The 20,000-nt window shown below is 36.8% G+C and overlaps 1 protein-coding gene across 4 annotated transcripts in view; it reads left to right on the top strand.

Annotated features, from left to right (window-relative positions):
- Positions 1 to 19,301, top strand: part of RAB2A (RAB2A, member RAS oncogene family) — a 44,330-nt gene extending 25,029 nt beyond the window's left edge. For 2 of the 4 annotated variants that reach the window (XM_010582896.1, XM_010582899.1), the window contains exons 6-7: positions 2,973 to 3,084; positions 15,363 to 17,465. In XM_010582896.1, the coding sequence (XP_010581198.1) occupies positions 2,973 to 3,084; positions 15,363 to 15,572 (322 nt within the window). In that variant the 3' untranslated portion in view covers positions 15,573 to 17,465. Of the gene's footprint in view, positions 1 to 2,972; positions 3,085 to 15,362; positions 17,466 to 17,635 lie in introns of those variants that run through there. The other 2 variants (XM_010582898.1, XM_010582897.1) reach the window with 2 other exon arrangements.
- Positions 19,302 to 20,000: the final 699 nt, after the last annotated feature.

Here is a 20,000-nt window from a genome sequence, read left to right as displayed (position 1 = left end):
TCTAAAATGGTTCCCTATTGATGCTGAGACTTTGATCTCTATTGAAGGTCTTTATAAAAACACATCATTGAATACATTAAGTTTATCTGTAATTTTTCTAGTTCTTGATCCAGTGAACTGTAGCATCATGTCTAGATTTTTTTGCTGGATATAGGATTTTTCCAAATATCAAAAGCATAATTTCAGAATTTAATAACCCTGTAGTTATGGGCCTTTACCTAATTAACCTTAACTTGTCTCCATGCCTCAGCAATTCTTGAAGGTAAAGATGCTAGTTGAAATAATGGTGTGTATGCTTATCCCTTAAAATTTAATGAACAGCCAGATCATTTCTTAGATACTGCTGAGAAACAGCCTTGTGGTAAATAGAGTCTGGTTTTGCTACTCTGGCCTTTTCACATCTTTTCTTCTTCTTCCCACTTCTCCTCCTTTCTGTTTTCCTCCCTCTGCCCCCCACCCTCTACCTCCCCCTGAAAAACATGTTAAGTGTTAAGTAATTGTAAAGCTTGTCCATGTTTTTATACATAATCTGGAAAATTACTCATCATGTTCTTTTTAATTGAGGAATGTGATAAGAATAGTCTTCACAAATGAATATAAAAATGTAATCTATTTTATTAAATGAAGCTTTGGTAAGCCCGTGATGTCCCTGACACACTGTTTTTTATGCTTATGTGAGTAAAAATATGGCACTGAGAGAAACAGTAAAGTTTACTTTAGATAAGTATTACATAAGTTTACATACTTAGTTGACATCTGTAACTATTCCTGATTTTTCTTAGCTGTTAAGCTAAATTTTTATGTCTTGCATTCTGCTGATGCAGACTATACCACATGATTTTATATTATAATATGCTACTTGCAGTTAGCTCAGTAATTCCCAGTTGCAACTACATTTTATTCAAACAATACATATACTTAAATGATGTATTTTAAGTTACAGATTAAGGTGCCACATGAAGTAAAAGTTCTTTAAGAAGCTTTTTAAGGGGGGTTATTTTCAAGCTTCAAAGAGGAGGATGGGAAGAAAACTCCTTCAATTATATTGCATTACCTTGAAAGTGTGTTACAGGAGTTCATATGATAGGGCGTACTACTTAGAGATAGATGGAAGGAAGAACATGTATACTAGCATAATATTTCTGAAGGAATAAATTTTGTTCTTATGAGTCCCAAAAGTGCACTTGATAATACATTTGTAGTACTGACTTATTGCTGGATTTGAAGAGTGTTGAGAATTTAACCTGAAATAATAGTTGTTTTTTTTGAAAACATTACAAATACTAGTGTTAAAACATGACAAATACTGTACTTAATCTTCTTTCCAGAACAAAACATAGCTATATTGATCTAGTAAGACCAAATGCTTCGAATTATTGGAATGGAGAGAGGAAGACAACTGTGGTTAGTAGAAGCAGTTAAAGCTCTTTAAGAATATGTTTAGATATCAGTAGTGAGTTTTGACTGGTTTATCACTGCAGTTTTCGATGTAGCTGCACTATTTCAAGTCAAAATAGTTGTTTATTTCTGTTCTGTTATGGAGATAACACTGTAGTGAATGAAGGTGTTAAATAAGGTATTTTTGAGGGTAGCATGATAGTAGCAAATAAAGACACTGCTCAAGTTCAAACATACAATGTCAGATAGCTATTTCAGGGACGTGAGAATGCACACCTTGTTAAGATATCTTAAGCCTGAAGCTGAGATTCTGGGAATGCTTACATATAATGAACATCAACTTTAAAATTGTTTTGAGAAGACATATATTGAATCCTTATCTTCAAATGCTCCGTGTTTAAATGATGTGCTGAATTGTCTTGACCTCTCACTCATCTGAGCTAGCATGTAGTTGTAAAAATAACAAAAACCTGCTTTGCTGCAAAATTGATGCCACAGTGAGTATCTTTTTTTTTTTTTTTTTTTTTAAAATACATGTATAATTACAAGGATGGCAGCACTGAAGCCCAGTATGGTACTTTGTACTGGTATTCTTGCTGCAAATTAAACCACTGTATTTGCACGCTGTTTAGTTTAAAAATGCGTATTGGAGAAGATCTTTTTACATGCTCAACTTAAATGAAACTTTATTTAAATATATATGTCATTATTTATGTGTAAATGTAGCATTGTTATTGCTCAAGATCTAATATACTTAGAAAGAAGGACAAACTGTGTGCTCCTTGTTCCTAAAGAAGCTTTAAAAAGGAAGAGTGAAATACTTACATGTCTATATGACTTACAGAAGGAGATTTGTCTTTAGTTGTCCAGTCCAGGAGGGGTTTTTTTCTGTTCTTTTGTGTAATATTTAACTTTCATCTAAACTGCTTGGAAAGCAGGAAACAAGAAACTGTGTGACAGTCACTTCAAATTCTTCTGCTGTTAGAGGGCCAGGCCTGGAGTTTCAAAACCTAAATGCTAGCTTGGGAGAGAACAGCTAATGTAGTTCAAAATAACTTATTTTTTCTTTTAATTTTTTTTTAATCAAAACAGAAATTGACTGTATGAAGTTTTGTTACTGAATAGAAAAAATGAACTTTATTTTTAAAATTATTTTTAATATCATTAAGAAGTCATTTATAAAACTCCCTTATCAGTTCAGATTTACAGTGTGGATTGGTAGATAACATTATACTAGAAAAGAGTCATATTTACCTAAAATGACAATGTCTAAAGTTAGCATTCAAGGAATAGCTAGATAAATATACACGCATTGTGTTGAAAGCCATTTCATGAAGTCTTTGATAAGATCTGTGTCAGCTAGGATTGATAGCTCAAGCAAGTGTGATGTCTGTGGCTATTCCATATACCTTAAGTGCAAGGCTTAGAATAATTCTACTTTAGGTAAGGGCTTGAATAGATTTACATATGTACATAAGTTCTAATGGGGGCTCTTGGCCTGTAAGTGTGTCTTTGAAGAATATTTACATGGACAGGTTAGATCATGCAACTAACTTATGTTTTTTCCATCTTAGTGATTTAGAATCTAGACGAGAAGTCAAGAAAGAGGAAGGTGAAGCATTTGCACGAGAGCATGGACTTATCTTCATGGAGACATCTGCCAAAACTGCTTCCAATGTAGAGGAGGTAACTTGAACCCTGAACACTGATTTCTGAACGCTGATATTTGAGTAACACTGGTATTTTAGTAAAAGAGTTGTTTTGAATTGCACTTTGTTATTTGGACAGATACTATGCCTCTAGGTTTTGGATTCCTTAATTTAACTTAACTGCTCTTTAATTTATATTATGAGAAAGATAGTTTCTATGTTGTATCTCTTTGCATAGCACTAATCATATTGTTGAGACTCTAGTAATTAATATACTTGTTTTGGTGGTGTTGTTTTTTTTTTTTTTTAATATTTGATCAGAGAAATGGGTACTTCTGTCTGTCCTGAAATCTAAAGGAAGAGTAGAATAGATTTGCTAGTCCAAAGCAAGCCAAGCGGTTGGTATCCTTGGCAGATGTTAATCTAACCTGTTCTAAAGACCTCTAATATTGCACAGGCTCTTCAGAACAATCTATTGCAGTGCTTTGGTATTTGTATTGTTGTCAACTTTCCCCTCTGCTACACAGCAGGAATCTTTTTTGCTGCAGTTCATGCACACAATTTCTTTTTCTAGTTCCTCTAGAACTGCTGAAGAGGTCATTATCTTGGTTGCTGTAGTCTGCTATGTATTTGAATAAGTTTTTCAGTCTTTGCTACTTTAAAGAATTTACGTCTTTTGAAGTTTTGCTTATAGTTCATACTTCTGGACATATGTGAGTTCTTGCATATCTCACCTTGATTTACTGCATGCCTTTCTTGAAGGGTGGTTGTGGTGGGTTGACCTCAGCCAGCAAGTAAGTGCTCATCCAGTTGCTTGCTCACTCTCTCTCCCTGTCCAGTAGGATAGGGGAAAGAACCAGAAGAGCCAAAGCGAGAAAAACTCAGAGGTTGAGATAAAGAGTTTAATAAATGAAGGAAAGAGGTGGGGGGAAGAAGTGATGGCAAGGCAGGCAGTCACAACTTCCCACAAACAGATTGATTCCCAGCCAGTCTCTGAGCAACACCTGCTTTGGAAAGACTACCCTTTCGTTTTTATGGTTGAGCATGATGTCACATAATATGAAGTATCCCTTAGGCCAATTCTGGTCAGCTGTCCTGGCTGTGTCTGCCCCTGCACCCCCAGGATGTTGCCTACCCTAAGCCTAATCGCTGTGGGAGGCAGAGTAAGAAACAGAAAACCTTGACACTGCACATGCACTGCTCAGCTGTAGCTAAAACATTTGTGTATTATCGACACTGTTTTAGTCACAAATCCAAAACACAGCACCAAACAGGCTGCTGTAAAGAAAACTAACTCCATCCTAGCTAGAGACAGTACAGCGGTGGACAAAGAGCTCCATCTGAGATACTAGTGCTATGTAAAGCAGAAAGATTGTTTCGCATGTCTTTCAGGCCCATACTCAGTTCATACATCCCCACTTACTAACCTTTTTTTATAATAGCATGACATAGTTCAGCTTCTCATACTGCCCTTACTTGTTTCCCAAAATTGTCCTAAATGCAAAATGGTGGACAACCGATGAGGTATTCTTTTAGTGGTAAAGCCTTCTAGTTTTGAAATATTTAGTATTTTTTTAAAAGTTATAGTAAGAGTAACAAACAGCTTTCATTTACTTCATTCTGGTTTGTTAGTACCTGATTCTAACATTAGCACCTCTCTCCATGTCAAAAAATACATGCTAGTGAATGAGTTGTCCAGTACCTAATGCATCTCTGATTATCAGGTGGATAATGAGCATAAAGTTTTTTGTAAAAAAAAGTTCAAATAGATTCCTCTCCTTCTGATGATACAAGTGAGTAATTGCGTGCGTGTACTAACTTTCTAATTCTGATCGAAAAGCTTTAGGATATAATCCTTTTTAGTGACAAACAAATGCATTCCTTAAAAGGTGTTCTTATTCAACACTAAAAGAGGTGGCATGATCTAGAATAGTTACAGCTGAAGGAGCAAAATCTTAATCTTTGAGCCAGTACAAATAAGTGAGGAGAAATAGTAGGCACGGTAGGTGAAAAGGTAGCACTTCGTGGACAAAAGAGACCATTTTCATTTTAATGCTGATTCTGGACTGTTCAGTATCAAAAAAATAGAAGGGAAAAAGGAAGGAAATCATGTGGAATGGGCAACATTTGAGGAAAGAACACGGAGTATGCAAAATGGAGGCAAATCTAGCAAGACTTCAGTACTTGACTTCAGGACTGGAAAGAAATTATAGTTTTGTGACTTGCTGAGGATGTAGAAACTAAACAGGAAGAACAACATTTGAGGTAATTCAGCTAAAATTAGATTAAATTTTTAAGCAGAAGGTATCTGTGGCCCTGTGTCTACAAATGCCATCTTATGTGGTGGCAATGGGGAGAATGTTTTTAGTGGCTTATTTGGGAAACTAGGGGCTAAGAAAGTAATACTGTTGAATTTTTGCATTGATGGAAGTACACTGGATCTAAAAAGCTGGACATTGCAAGTCTCTGAATCTGCATCTGGATTGTTAGATGTTTTCAAGTGCATTTGTGTTAAGTGTTGAAGCACACACTTTATTCTACTTGCTTAGGTTTCAGATAAATTGTCAAAATACTTTTTATGCATTTAATTTGAGCCTTAGACTGCTCATCTTTTCCAAAAGTACTAGACTTTTTAGATAGAACTACTGGGGTCAAAGGGGCGCTCTCTAATTGTATGGTGGTTATCGGGGGATGAGAGAAAAAAAAGCTAGGGGGTTTGGGGGGGGGGGGGGGAGGGAGGAATATCCCCTTAATTACTCAACAGCATTTTTAATCCATGCTTATAAATCACTGAAGACTATAGTGTATCATGCATGGGTTATGTAGTTAACCCTTACAGTGCCAGGATACCTGTAGAAATCTTTGAACATGTCTGTATAAGATACAGCATCAGCCGTGTTGAAAGAGCAGGCTGTTTTACTTGAGAGAAGGACATAGCTCCAGAGCCAAATGGTAGATATAGATTCTGACTAGCTAGCAGCAAAGACTTACGCAAACAAAAGTTTATGTGATGATAGTTTCAGAAATATTTAAGAACTATGTGCATGTATTAGGCCTCTGTTCTTTTCTCTACTCTGTATTTAGCAGTCTTGTAGAATGATAAAACTAATGTTTAAGATTAATTTTTACTTCAGTTGTCAGCTGTCTGTCCTTCTTACCCATCAGTAGGAAATATTCCTCAAAAAGCGTGCTTTGGAGAAAGACAGTATTACTGTAAGGCACATGCATGTGTACATACAGAAATGCATAGATATAACAGGCTAGAACATTCCCAGAAAACAACTGGTGTCTTGTTTACCCTTTCCTTTGCCAAAAGAGGGATTTTACCATACTGAGATCATGTAGTTGACTAATAAAGCCTTGGCCTGCTGCATTTGTGCCTGTGTTGTGTTGCTTAGTGGTTGCTATTCAAAGCAAAGTAGTAATGGAAGTTTATTTCTGGCTATTAAAGGAAGTAATGTAAGTGTGATTGCCAGGAAAAGTGACAATAAAGAAGCTACACAGTATCCAGTAGCAGGACTTAAACTATTCTTCCACCCATTTAAGAGAACTAGTTAGATCCAACTTTGAGGTATCTGTCCAAAGTAGAATTAGGAAGAATATCCATTTTTCCTGTCCAAACATGTTCTGCAGTTTAAATGTTGGGGAGTTTTTTCCTCATTATAAAGCTGGTTTTCAAACTTTGCTTTCTGAATCTGAGGCAAAAGTACTCACGGCAAAAGAACCAAGACCGTTAAGGGTTTAGAAATAAACATCTTGCATTGTTCACGGAAGCCCTTCCTGAAATCATTTGAATCCTGTAGTCCTCTGTAGCCTACCTCCATATGTGGAAGCAGTCTATCTCATAAATATACATGGCTGCTCAAAATACTAGTTGCCAGAATTTTGTTTGTTAAAATAAACAAAAATGCTTTAATGCATGTTTTTAGAGTAGAAAATGGGGTAAACTCATCCTCTTTAGTTCTGTAGGACAGCTGCTTATATCAGTAATTTCCGAAGCAGTAAGGGAAGCTTCCCAGGCAGCTCTAAAAATCTTCTGAGGTAATTCTTCATGGAGTCTTAAATTATTATTTTTTTTCTGAACGGCTCACACTGCGTTTTCAAGTCTTTATAGAAGATAGATTAATTCTTATATATCTTTTGATTGACATCAGTAAGTCTGACCACTGTATAGCTTGCATCCTACAGGTGTAAAGAAACTCCATAGTGAGTGCTTTTTACCCATTTTAATTATTCTTGAGACACTGTTAGCTATACAGGTTACTGTATTGTTCTCAGTCCCACACAGGTAGTGGGTTATCTAACCACATTCCACATGTTCTGAACAGCTACTTTGGTAGGGGCATTGCCTTGCATGTTGTCAAGTTTGTCCTATTACCTTAGGAAGCTTAGGCGATTACCACATGAGCATTTCTACAGCATCTGGTTCAAGATCTGACATGCATTTCTTAATTTAATATTGTCCCTAGTCTGTGTCCAGACTAATACCTGACCCTGCAGCAACTGGGCTAGTAACTGTGTGGCTCTTGTATGCTGAATTCTTATCACTGGGGAATTCAGGAGGGGCAATGTGGCAGTACAAGCTGGTGGTGCTACCTAAGTTAACAGACAGATCTGCATCATAAAGCACAAGCAGATAGCCATAAAAGTCTTGCAGTCCTAGTCATAGACATTCAGTATACAGACTACTTGCATTTCATGCAAATATAATACTGAAACACAGCAGCACATGGGTGTGTGTCTCCTGTGTTGTACTAGAAACAGTTAAATAGCCAGAGGAGACTTTTTATCCTAATGGATTTTTTTATTTCTAGTTGAAAATACACATTTCTCTGTGTGAAGCATGACAAGACAAGCCTATAGACTTTGTTTTGATCAATTTGACATTGTTTCCAACCCAACTTTATCTTGCCTTGTGTCATAAATGGCTGTTGTAGATATTTGCAAGCTAATGGTGGAGTCTTTAGCAGTTTCTTTATATGAACAAATCAGCTTCTGTCATTGATGTCATTTAAGCTGTTTCCCTTGTTTAAACCTGATTTCCACAACTATGTAATGCCTTAGTCAATCTGTAGCTGTAGCAGTACATTGACCTGTTCACTGCTTGGGTCTTAAGGCAGTTTAAAAAAGTTCATTGTGTTCTTCAGGATTATGTCTCGTAGCCTACATCTTGGATAGAAATGTTCAGCAGTGGAGAATATCCTGTTAGCTGTTTATCTTGTGCAGGAATGTTTATACCCTGTTTGCACAATAGGTAATTGATAGTTGGGAGTGGGAAGTGGATGTAGGCTCTTCCTTTCTAGTTTCTGTGGAGTCTTCTAAGAATTCAGTGTGGCCACAGAGTTGAATCATCCTGTGTTATACAGAATGGGATTGGGTGAGAAGAGTTTCTGAACCATTGGGAGGATAGAAGGATTACCAGGGGGGCAGGGGTTAAGCACAGGATTATAATTTGACTGCAGTGCAAGGTCAGTTATACTAGTCTCTTCAGCAGTTATCATAATTATTTAAACAAGGTTTTTTGTTGTTGTTGATTTCCTTTTAGCCTCTGTCTAAAGCTATCAAGGTAGCCAGCTATCAAAATGTAACTGAACTTTTGTGCTTTTTCTCCTCCATGATTTCTAAGCTGTAGCACTAGTGCATTTCTTTCTTTACAATTCCATTTAAAAAAAATAAATCTTGACTATGTTTTATAGATGTTCAGTAATGTACACTCTGAGCATGGCTGTTGGCTTTCTCCCAGTGGAATGTGTAGTTAAATTCGACCTGAAACATTGGACTTGTTTTTAGTTCATGGTGAAAGGAATCTAGTGTTAACTTTTAGAATTTTGGTTATCATATCTGTTCTACTTTCTTGAATTGTGGATGGGGGATGTGCACTCTCAAGTACTGTTTGCAGAATTCAGTGTCACATGGGGGGGGGGGGTTGAAGAAAACACCATGATGCCTATGAGTAGGCTTTTCACTTGTATACACGTAAGTCTGAGGTCCCAACTCCAAGCATGTTTGCACTTGTTTTAATCATAACATCAGTTACTTTCCAACCTTGCATTAAAATTGCATATAATATTTAAGAATGTTTTTCTCTCATTTGCAAGATACATTAACAATTTTATCATATTGCTTTTTCATTGGTAGTGCAACAACAGTATATGACTGTCAATTGTAGTCTTACCTGAAACATTCAGTTTGGAGCTTGCAGAGTGCTTTCTGCTTGGGTGGTGTCTAACACTTTTAGAGACAGAATAGAATCACCTGTGTGAACTCAGGGTGACCTTGCAGTCTTCTACAGCCCCCAGTACTTATCTTTGTGTCTCTGGAATATCATTTGTTTGAATCCATTTACATGCACTAATTCTTAAGAAGTAAAGATACGTAGCTGTATTTGGGAAGCTGGAATAACTTCGTGCATTCTTCTTGCACTCTAGGCTGCTACTTTTAATATGATTAATATGATCAACCTTAAGCAAAAGAGTTTTCTGGGTACTAAAACCAGTACTAGGACACCATCACTGTTCAGAAGCTGATCTCACTTGAGTGGTACTAGTGTATCACTGGCTCCTGGTGTGGGAGCTGGTTTTAGTAAGTTGTTTCCCATATGGAGGGGATTATATAGCCCTATGCCAAGCTTTCATCTTGAGATTTTTTTCTGTGTTACTCCAAGTTCTCTGCACATAATGTAATAATGGATTCATTATTTAGGAATAAATCTGAGTAGACTAATGGTTTTGACTGAGCAATGGAGCACTTCTGCTACATGTAGCTGGTTGGTCATTGAATGGTTTTGTTTCAGTTGTAACTTAATTTTCTCTTCAGGCAGCTTCTTTCATACTTTTGCTTAAATGGATAAAGAATATTCAAAACCCCTGTAGCTTCAACAGCAGTACTACTTCGTCATGTATAAGGGAATGAAGATGGCCTTTGTAATATTCTGAAGGGTAAAAATGAAAATCTTATGGAAAGATGAAATTCTTAGGAGCTTCTAAATTTGAAATGGTTTTTAGAAGTGTTTTTTATTTCCCCTCCACACCCTCCCTTAACACAGCTAATTGCTGGTAAACAAACAGTTGTTTGACCTGATAATATAGTTAGCAAGGATTTATTAATAAAAGTTGAAAATCCTAGGATGTTAATAGTTTTCATAGTAAGGTAAAGTGACACACAAGATGTAATCTGACTAGAAGTTGCAAAAGAGCAGGATTTCTAGTTCATGAGAGTCTTTAAAAAAACCCGAACAGTTAGGTTTATCTTCACTTGTATCCAAACCAGTATTCCTTCAAGTTCCTTGAAATCAAAGTTTTGTGACCTTTTAGCTGTGTGAAGCCGGCACTTCAGCCAGTTTTTCCCATGAGAAAATAGAGAGGTGAAGCTCATGTCAGTTCAGCTGTGAGAGAGAGAAGGGGCAGGACACCTGGCTCCAGTGAAGATTCACAGCTCTTACCTGCTTACGGCAAACCCTTGGACTGTGCCCCAGCTGTGCAGTAAGGAACACTGGCTCTGCCACCATTCTTGGGGTTTCTGGGCATCCCAAGGTATAATCCAAATAAAAAGTCTTGAGTTAATCAAGGGTTTCAGGCTTCATAGAAGAGCATGAAAAGTATGATAAGGCCGCCTGCCTGCCTGAGCTGTAGATTCTGCTGGAGAGATGGATTCTTAGTTCTGGGGTTTTTATCTTGTTTTTTCCTCAGGTGCTCTGTCCTTTGTAACTGTTCAACATCAGCTGCAGGACTTTCAAGACACTTCAAGCTCTAGTAATGTGCATCTTCCCAGTAAGTTTGTCAGAAAGATTGCACTTCAATGGCTACATATAAACAAGTTGCTGTCAAGGTCTGTTTTGTGTCTGTGCACCTTAACTTCAAAACTAAGGCTACAAATGTGTTGGGGTGCTTTTTGGATTGTAAGTTCATTATACAGCACTTTACTACTGCTTGATAATTAGCACCTCTGTAGTCCCTTTAGTGTCCTAGGCTTCTTTCTGAAGGATCATTCAGTTGTAAAAAGTATTGTCTTACTGTGCATAAAACGGCTGCTCAGAGCTTTGAGATCTCACTCCATTAAGTGGCCATCTAGCACCACTTACACACCGGGATGGTGAATGCTCTAGGGGTAAAATCCATTTGGATCCATATTGTTACTGTTTCCAAATGCATTCTTTAATACTATAGTACTCTTAACTACATTGTATCTTACAGCTAAAAGATAAGATAGGAAGTTGGGAAGGTGGAGGAAATCCTAGGTGTTGGCTGACCACAGAGGTGAGGGTCATGCTTTAGAATTTGTGAGATATTTAACCTTTAAGCATTCCTCATTTAATTGTAAGAAAGCATCCAGAAATAATGACTGCCGAATTTGTATTTCAAAGTACTAAAGTTAACTTTAATATTGCCACCAGAGGGCAGCATGTTACATGAGCTGGCAATGCAGAACCTGATCTACTCTGATTTTAAGCACAGATGAACTTGTAAAATCTGAGTTTTTAAAAGTATCAGTGATTCGTTTACAAGTTTTTCCTGTTATGTTCAGCTTGTAGCTCAGTCCTCAAATACTTGTCATGGCATTAGCTTTCTAAGAAAGAGAAGTGACATTATTGACATCTGCCAAGTGAAAACTAAATGTAGCTGTTCTAGAACTTGCATTCTGGTGCCCTTAGCTTATTATTGCTCTTGCATACAAATTCCATAAGACAGAGGTATCAAGACCTTATTCCCTTACTTCTTGTGGCTTTTTTACCAGTTATAGAATTCATTCTTCCTGGTTTTGTCTCAAGGGTAGTAAACCTACATTACTTGTTTACTTTGTGTGATAAAATGGATGTTGAAGTTGATTTAATTCTATGTTCAGTGTTTTTAGGATTAATTTATCTTAAATGTAGCATCTGTACTGTTTGGTAGTTCGGGTTTTGTGTTGTTTGGTTTTTTTTTTTTTTGAGGTGAGCATTGTGAGACTTGACTTCTTGATTCCCATGTAGCAGTATGATCTATGGAACTCCTTATACAAATCATCTAAAGTTATTATACTGGTATATTGTGACTCAAAAACCTCCTTTGTTAGCTTAGCAGTAGGTGCAGGCGTGACACGACAGGCAGATCACATCTTACAAGACTTACTTTCCCACTTGTACAGTAATGTAGTTTTCCTCAGCGGGGTATTACTGTTATTTAAGAACCTAGTTATAATGTGAACACAATTGAAAAACATGTTCTGTTAAAACAAATCACTGAGTAACTTGTATACAACCTTTTTTTTTTTTAATGCTGTGGTGCAGATACATTTGGTAGTCTCATGCATAAAAGCATTAGTAATTTGTGATTTAGAAAGATGAAAACAAAGAGTTAAACACTAAATGTAGACATTTTCCTGAAGTTACATTGTTTTCTTTAATTTTCCTGAAATGTAGTCTAGAATTTTCATATTTGGAAGTCTAACGTACTGGAGTCTCTCTTTCCCTTTTATGAGTAATGGAGGTGCTGTGTACTAGGGCCTTGCCATTTTTCAGGTGACTGAGTATAAATCCAGATTGAATCTGGTACTGCCTCTCCTAGGCTAGTGAAAATAAACCTGGACTTGAGCTGATTTGGGGTGGAAGTGCTCGACTATCTTTGTATAGTGTTTTAGTAACAGCAGCATTATGGGAATGTGCAGTGTAACTGCAGTAGGCTTGGTAGGCAGCCAGCTGAGTCCATGTGGGCTTACTGGTCGAGGTCTTGTGTTGTGTGGAAGTGGCTAAACTGCACCTGGATCCAAGTTGGCGTGTGAAGTGCTACAGCTGTGTTCTTCTAGTCCCCTGCACATGGTCTAATAAATCCAAACTGGATTTGAGGGGAAACTGCTCTGTCTTCCTGCATCCATAGCTCAGTTAATCTGCAAATAGGATAAACTTCCCATAAATAATTGAGAATTTATAGTATACTGCATGTTCCAGATAAGAGTTAGAACATGCAGTATTAAAAGAGATTTTTAGAAGTCAATTATACCGAGTTCACCTTCTTGTCCTTGCTAATTGGGGCACCAGCATGCAATGCCAAAATCTGATATGATATTCTTAGTGAGACTGCTGTTTTCAGTAAAGTTCTCAGGTGGTTATTTTGAGTCCGTTTATGCTTTGAAGTGTAAGCTGACTTAAAATACATGGATGCAAGAAACAAATGGAAGTCTCAAGGGATGCAAGTCTCTCTTCATGGCTGATTAGTAGTAATTTTTCAGAATCCATACCAACTGAAGAAAACATGAGATAGACTTATGTGCTATATTCTTGTCCAACCATTGTTTTCAAATAGAAATTATTTCTATGTGACCCAGTGCAGCCTGGCATTTTGCCATGCAGAAGACAACTGAAATGATAAAACTGAGAGGAATGGAATATTTGGATTTTTCAGATCAGTGGTTTCTTAGGCAATATTTTTAATATTAAAATAGACTGTACTGAACTCAGTATGCTTTTTTGCTTCATGCAGTACATGTGTAATAACTATGTTGAAGGTGGGGGGGAGATTGAGTGTTCTTAAATCACACTATGTTTTCCAGTGCATTTTACTATTTTTTTGTGAGGATAGGTGCATTCCTGCAGTGATCTGTTCTTGAGTGTAGCATCCAGAAGATTTTATACTCAGTTGTGTTAATTTGGAGTTTGTAGTCTGAAATTCTAGTTTTGTTGGTCTAAAGTAATTTTTATAGATCTAATAGAATTAATTTAATGAGAATTACAAGACCCTAGGCGTAGTTAGCCAACATCGTCTAGAATTGTTAGAAGTGCCAATTGTTAAGTGCTTGTTTACATGAAGTTATCATAACACATTTTTAAGACTTCCAGTTCTGTTTAATGTCCTGCTAGAGTAGAAGCAAGCAAGTATCCTCACAGATTCCAGCTGTGTGAATTTCCAAAGTTTTTGACTTACATTTTTCAATAGGCCCATGTATGAAGCTATTACAATAATTATTGTGTTATCAGAAACCAAGATAAATTTGAATTATTTTTCTTACGTTGAAACCTTCAATTTCTGAGGAATTTGAATCAATTCGTAGTTGGCCGAAAGCCAATTTTTCTCCTCAATTCTAACGTGTGTTTGAAAAACGAACTCACTTCCTAAGTGCCTTGTGAATCTGCAATGATTAATTCTTCTCATTATTTTGCTGCAAATTCTCATGACCCTCTGTGATGATTCGATCACCCACTTAGAGTTTATGCATATTCATATCTTTCCGTTCCTGCTGCAGTCGTTCAAGTCTCCTTCACTGGCTGTGGTGTGTGCTTGGTGCAGTAATTGAGCTGCAGTAGATTGATTACTCTGGGGAGCTGTAAGGCCTTTAAAGGTGAAAACATATCAGTCCTGTTAATTAGGAAACAAAGCTCTGGTGGCAAGTTCAGCAGTCAAATGCTTCCAGTGTAGAAATGAGGAAAGGTATGATTTGTTCCTCTCCATGAACCCTGTTTACTTTTTTATATTTGAATTAGATCTGTATTTGCTGTAATAGGCTTGTGCAGGAGATAGTATATCTTGTATGATTGCATGGTGTTGGTATTTTAAAACAAAAAGAACTATATGTTTGGTATTGATTATAATTATTAGCTGCTGTTAATCACCTCTTAAATTATACATTATTTTAGGCATTACTTAACCTATAAAGTTAAATAAGAGATGAAGAATGGAATCGTTGATTGTAAACTTCAACCAAAAACATTTATATCATTCACTTTTTCAGACCTGAATGTCAAAGTCTTTTCTCTGTATTAAAACAATAGATTTTCCGAAATCATAATAAAACCTGGGGCTTCACCTTTCTACTATTAAGATGTCTATTGCCTATCATGTGCAAGATTTAATTAAAGAGAATACGTTCTTAAAATTAGGTGAATATTAAATGATAGCATAAGGTTTCATCCCGCAGACAGCATCCTTACATCATCATTTTAAGTACCCCGTGGTTTTATGTTGCTAAGCTCTCTAATCTAGAGTGGCCTATTACAGAGATATTAAGGGTAGGGGAAACCATCTGCCACACAATCTATCCATAAGGGTCAGAAATAAATAATTTAAAAGTAATTTATATATCTTAAAAACCACTTTTACCCTGTAATTACTGGACAACAGATTGTAGAATACAGATGTTATGAAAATGCCACTGTTTTTGTAAACAGCATGTGATCCATTGCTACTTCAGGGTAGGTATAGGATGCTGTTGTCATACCTGTTCCTGCTGAGGTCAGGAAGAAAAGTCTTGCTGAAACAACTGCACATGAGATTGGATGCAATTAGTGCATCTTATACCAAAGGATATCGCATTCATTGTGTTCGTGGGTTTTTTCCTCTATTTTAGGCATTTATTAACACCGCAAAGGAGATCTACGAGAAAATCCAGGAAGGAGTTTTTGACATTAATAATGAGGTAACTTTTAGTACTCTGAACACATTTTGTTTGTTAAATGTACAAAATTCACCTTCCCCAGAAGGCTGGACAGTAAAATATTTGTCTGTTCCATTTGGATATAGAATTGTCTGCCATTGTGATAAAAATGGATTAAAATAAGTGACCCTATCCATCCATGAAGCATCGCAAAATAATATAAATCCCCAAAAGAGAAGAAAATCCACTTTCATCCACTTCTCCATATGGTGTCATCTGTTTTCAAAGATAATTTTCCACTATGTAAATGGGGGACCATGTTGATATGCCAGATGCACTCCATGAGCTGTCCAGTGTAGGGGAGGGATTGCTTTGAGAGTTACATAAAAGACTTTTGAAATGTTCCTGGTTTAGGTGGCTGGGTTCTGTAGGGAATAAAAGATTAGCCATTTTGCCTATGCACATTACTGAAATTACAGATTATTGGGGCCTGTCTCTTTGCTTGTTTGGGGTGGGGGTGGGGAGGTGGAGCAGGGAGCACTTTTGTAATGCAAGAGCCTAGAAAGACCTATAATGTGTCTCTTGAATTTTGAAATTATTATGCTGTCAAAAATCTGGAGCAGTTAGGAGAGGTTCATGGCTGTAGAAAAAGCAGATTCAAATTGAGTGGTAGTAAATAGAAATATTAGGATTTAAATTTGACAATGTGAAGTGGTCAGTCCTTTCTGATGCCCAAGGTTGTTTTTACCCTGCATGTCCCTAAATATCATTGCTGAGGTGCTTAGTGAAACTACATGTGAATATCTGCACCGCCACTATCTGTTCTGTTCTGTGAATAGGTGCATTCTCTGTTTGGGACTGTCTGATGCTTCTCTTAAGTGTGATAGTCCTTGCAGAATTGTTCAAAGAGTCATGAGGGAATTGGCAGGACTCAATTAAATAGCTTCACCTCCTTCTGCTTAATATGTTTCAATATGAAGAAATTTAGACTATTAAAAATATTGCTTTTATGACTCTAGAGAGGAAAGAATGAGAACCTCCAGTAGTATGCAAAGTATTTGCATTAGGAAACTTGTAGCTGAATAAGACTTGAATAGTAATCTTTCAAAGACACTAATTCTGACTGGAAAAATGTATGTGTGTATATATGGTGTTTTGGTGAGACACTTTTTATATTCAGTTTAGTGATGAAAAGTTTTAAATTTTCTTTAACATTTTTCCTAAAGAAATTGTACTCAGTAGTGCAATATAAATTGGACAGTAATCAGAGTGTCTGAAAAAGCATGCTCATTGTATCTGTCGAGTTTCATATAGTAGCTGACTGCTTTACTGTGCCTTATGGAGCTTTGATTGCAATATGCTGTCAAGAGCCAACAGTCCATGCTATTTATTTGGCTTTATGCCAAGTCTGGCTCCTTGATTCCTCAAGAAGTTGCTATCAGCCCAGAGGGGGCAAAACCAATGAGCCATAGGGCATGCTTTTTATTAAAGAGGAGTCAAAGAGCGAAAAGAAACCACATCAGCTGCTGTCAATACTGAGCTAGTGCCAGAAACCCCAAGGCTACCACTGTTGCAGAACAACTGCCAAGCACTATAAATCTGAGATTTACTGTGACGCAAAGTTTCCTTAAGAGCTTAATTTCTGAAGCTACTGTATTACTTTTCTCAAAGTGCTGTATTTTTAGGTAAAATCCACTTGAGGGAGTGAGGGTTAAGATATAAGTGTGATTTTGATGAATGAAAGAGCTACACTGTGTGTGGGTTCTTGGCAAGTAGCCATGTCTTTCGGGATCATAGAAATTATTGATGACACAGAACACTCGTATGCCCTTAGCCTCTACAGCTGATTCAACACAGAAAGAAATGCTGTCTAGAGAGGAAAAGTTTTATATTAAACTAATGGAGATTTTGGTGAGAGGGGAGAGGTTATACATTCCTAGCAAATGCTATGTATTTTTAAAGCCTTATGCCAAGTAGTATTCAAATACAATTCTTGCTCTGTGTGTTAGTATTAGGAGTTGAAGGTGCGAAGTTTGTAACATAGAGATGAAACGAGAAGGAAAGCATCTTCCTTTACATTATATTTAATTGCCAAGGGCATACTGCTAAAAGAAAAAACAGAGATTTTGCTGTATTTATTGCATACATTAGCAGAACTTGCTATATATGATCTTCTAAAAAAAAAAGCTTTTCAATTATATTGGTGTTATAAAATAATTACACTGTGTATTTAAACTTCATTACAGGCAAATGGCATAAAAATTGGCCCTCAACATGCTGCTACTAATGCAACACTTGCAGGCAATCAGGGAGGACAACAAGCTGGAGGAGGCTGCTGTTGAGCCTGTTTTTACTTTCTAGCTGCCTGGATGGGGCCTACTAACTTGTTTGTTCACCCTTCATCCCCCCACCCCACCCCTCCCCCCCTGCCCCGCTCGCCTCCACTTCAGTTCAACTGAGACATGAAACTTGTAAGTTGGTTTCCTGTTGCAGAAGACTTTATCCTTCAAATTCTTGTATAACTTTGAATAAATGGTTAATGTTCACTTAAAGACAGATTTTGGAGATTGTATTCATATCTATTTACATTTGATTTCTAGGTCAATTGATGTGATTATTTTTGTTAAATGTTGTCTTGTGCCCTTGACTACGAACTGAATTGTATTAAACACTACAAAGTCATCTGAGTATTTTAATCAGTTTGTGTAGTTAGGTTTCCCAGCTCCTGCGGTTACCTAATGTTTAATATTGTAGAGCTGTCCTCAAGTTTTTTGTCAATTTTCAAGGCTATAAAGAGAAGCGGAAGGACTCTTTTAATTCTGTATTTATCACTTTCTGTATATATAGTTTAATAACCTGCTTGGGTGTACTTGCCAAGCTAGAATTCTTTAATGCATTTGCATAAATTCTATACTACTTAGAGCTTGAAAACTATAGAAGCATTAATAGAAATTGCTTGGACGCTAAATTTTAAGCCTTTTTGACATTGTTAGCATGTTCATCCTCCCCTGTCATTATCCCGAAGTCCAAGAGAAATGCTTAATGTATATTACTAGAGGCTACATATGTGCTATCTATTTTAATGCCAAATGTTTGCTGTTTGTCCACAATTTCCACAGCACCTCTTCAGAAATGGATTAGCTGTTTGCCTTAATGAATACTATAGGTAAAAACAGAGTATGAATGAAAAGTAGAGGAGGAGTTGATAAATTCAAAATGGCACATTATGAAAACATTACTCTTTTCTTAATGTTTTTTTCTTGTTTACCACTTGATTTCTAGGTATATTTTTCATGCAAGGACAGTTTTTCAACTTAAATGTACAGTAGTTGTGTAAAGTTTTCTTTTAGTGACAACTTGTAATCCTAAATATATGGTAAGCATCTTGTCTATTGTGAAGAGGGTGTGAAAATAAAATCTGCCAGTTTGGAAATCTTGATGAAAATCAAAACTAGAAATGCTTTGGTACTTATTATGGTGGTGGTCAGGGGGAGGGGGGGATGTTTTGCCTCAAATGAAAGGGTTGCAACAGTGCAAAACAGAATCCTGTGTTTAAGTGTTTATTTGTTAAAGTACAGAATATTCATGTCACTTTTCCTACAAATGAGGAAACAACTGAGTTTCCATCTCATCCTGTTTAAATAAATCACAGATAAAAGGGTGACACTAATGCTAGGCCATACTTCATGTATCTAAAAAAAAAGGGGGGGGGGGGAGCAGGGCAGGAAATGACTGCAAAACTTTTGTCTTACTGGACCAATACTGACTCAACACAACACTGGGGGACATGGATCCTGATGTCATCCATTCTTATTGTCAGAACTTTAACATTGAAAGTGAATAAACTTCAGCCTGACAGGTGTAACATAGCAGTGGTTCTGAGATTAAATAAACTTTAAAAAATGTGTGGAACCTTTTGTCTGTATCTGGGGCAAGGGAAAACCGATAAGGATTTATGCTAGCTGCCGACTTCAACTCTTTCTTACGCGTTTAGGAGCATTATAAGCAATGCAATATAATTGTTTTCAACTATTTAAATTCTTAAGAGGTTACTTCATTTACATGCTTTCAACTGTTAAATGTTTATTATATTAAGCTTGCATTTACAAAACACACTTACTGTTTCCATTGAAGTTTGAAAATGGTGTTGTGTGACAGTAAAACCATAGGACTGAGGTGCATTGATGCTGAGGGGAAACTGGCTTGTAACTACATGTTCATAAGAAGAAATGAACAAATGAGTACTTGCTTGAATTAACTGCTTGAAGATTTTTTGCAACTGGCAACATTGCAGAACCCAGTTGCTTAAGATGGGAAAAAAGCATGCTCTTTTATAGCAGCCTCGGCTACATTACAAATGGGAGTAAATTTCTGTTAGCCATAAAAATTGCCCCTATTAAGGAAGCAGAGGAGGGGAATTTGTACCCTATCCTGAGAAGAACAAAATGGTGATGATTTACAAAGCTGACAGATGCTCATTTTCTGCAAGCATGGAAGATGTATAGAATTGACTAGGAATCTAGGACTGTTATAGCAAAGAGCCACCAGTACTTTTTTTTGGGGGGGGGGGGGGGGGGGGGGGGGAAGGGGGGAGTGGGTTTAGTTTTAGAG

Source organism: Haliaeetus leucocephalus, unplaced genomic scaffold (genome assembly GCF_000737465.1).
Source record: "Haliaeetus leucocephalus isolate CR32 unplaced genomic scaffold, Haliaeetus_leucocephalus-4.0 Scaffold858, whole genome shotgun sequence".
NCBI lineage: Eukaryota > Metazoa > Chordata > Aves > Accipitriformes > Accipitridae > Haliaeetus > Haliaeetus leucocephalus.
This window is presented reverse-complemented; position numbering and strand designations above follow the sequence as displayed.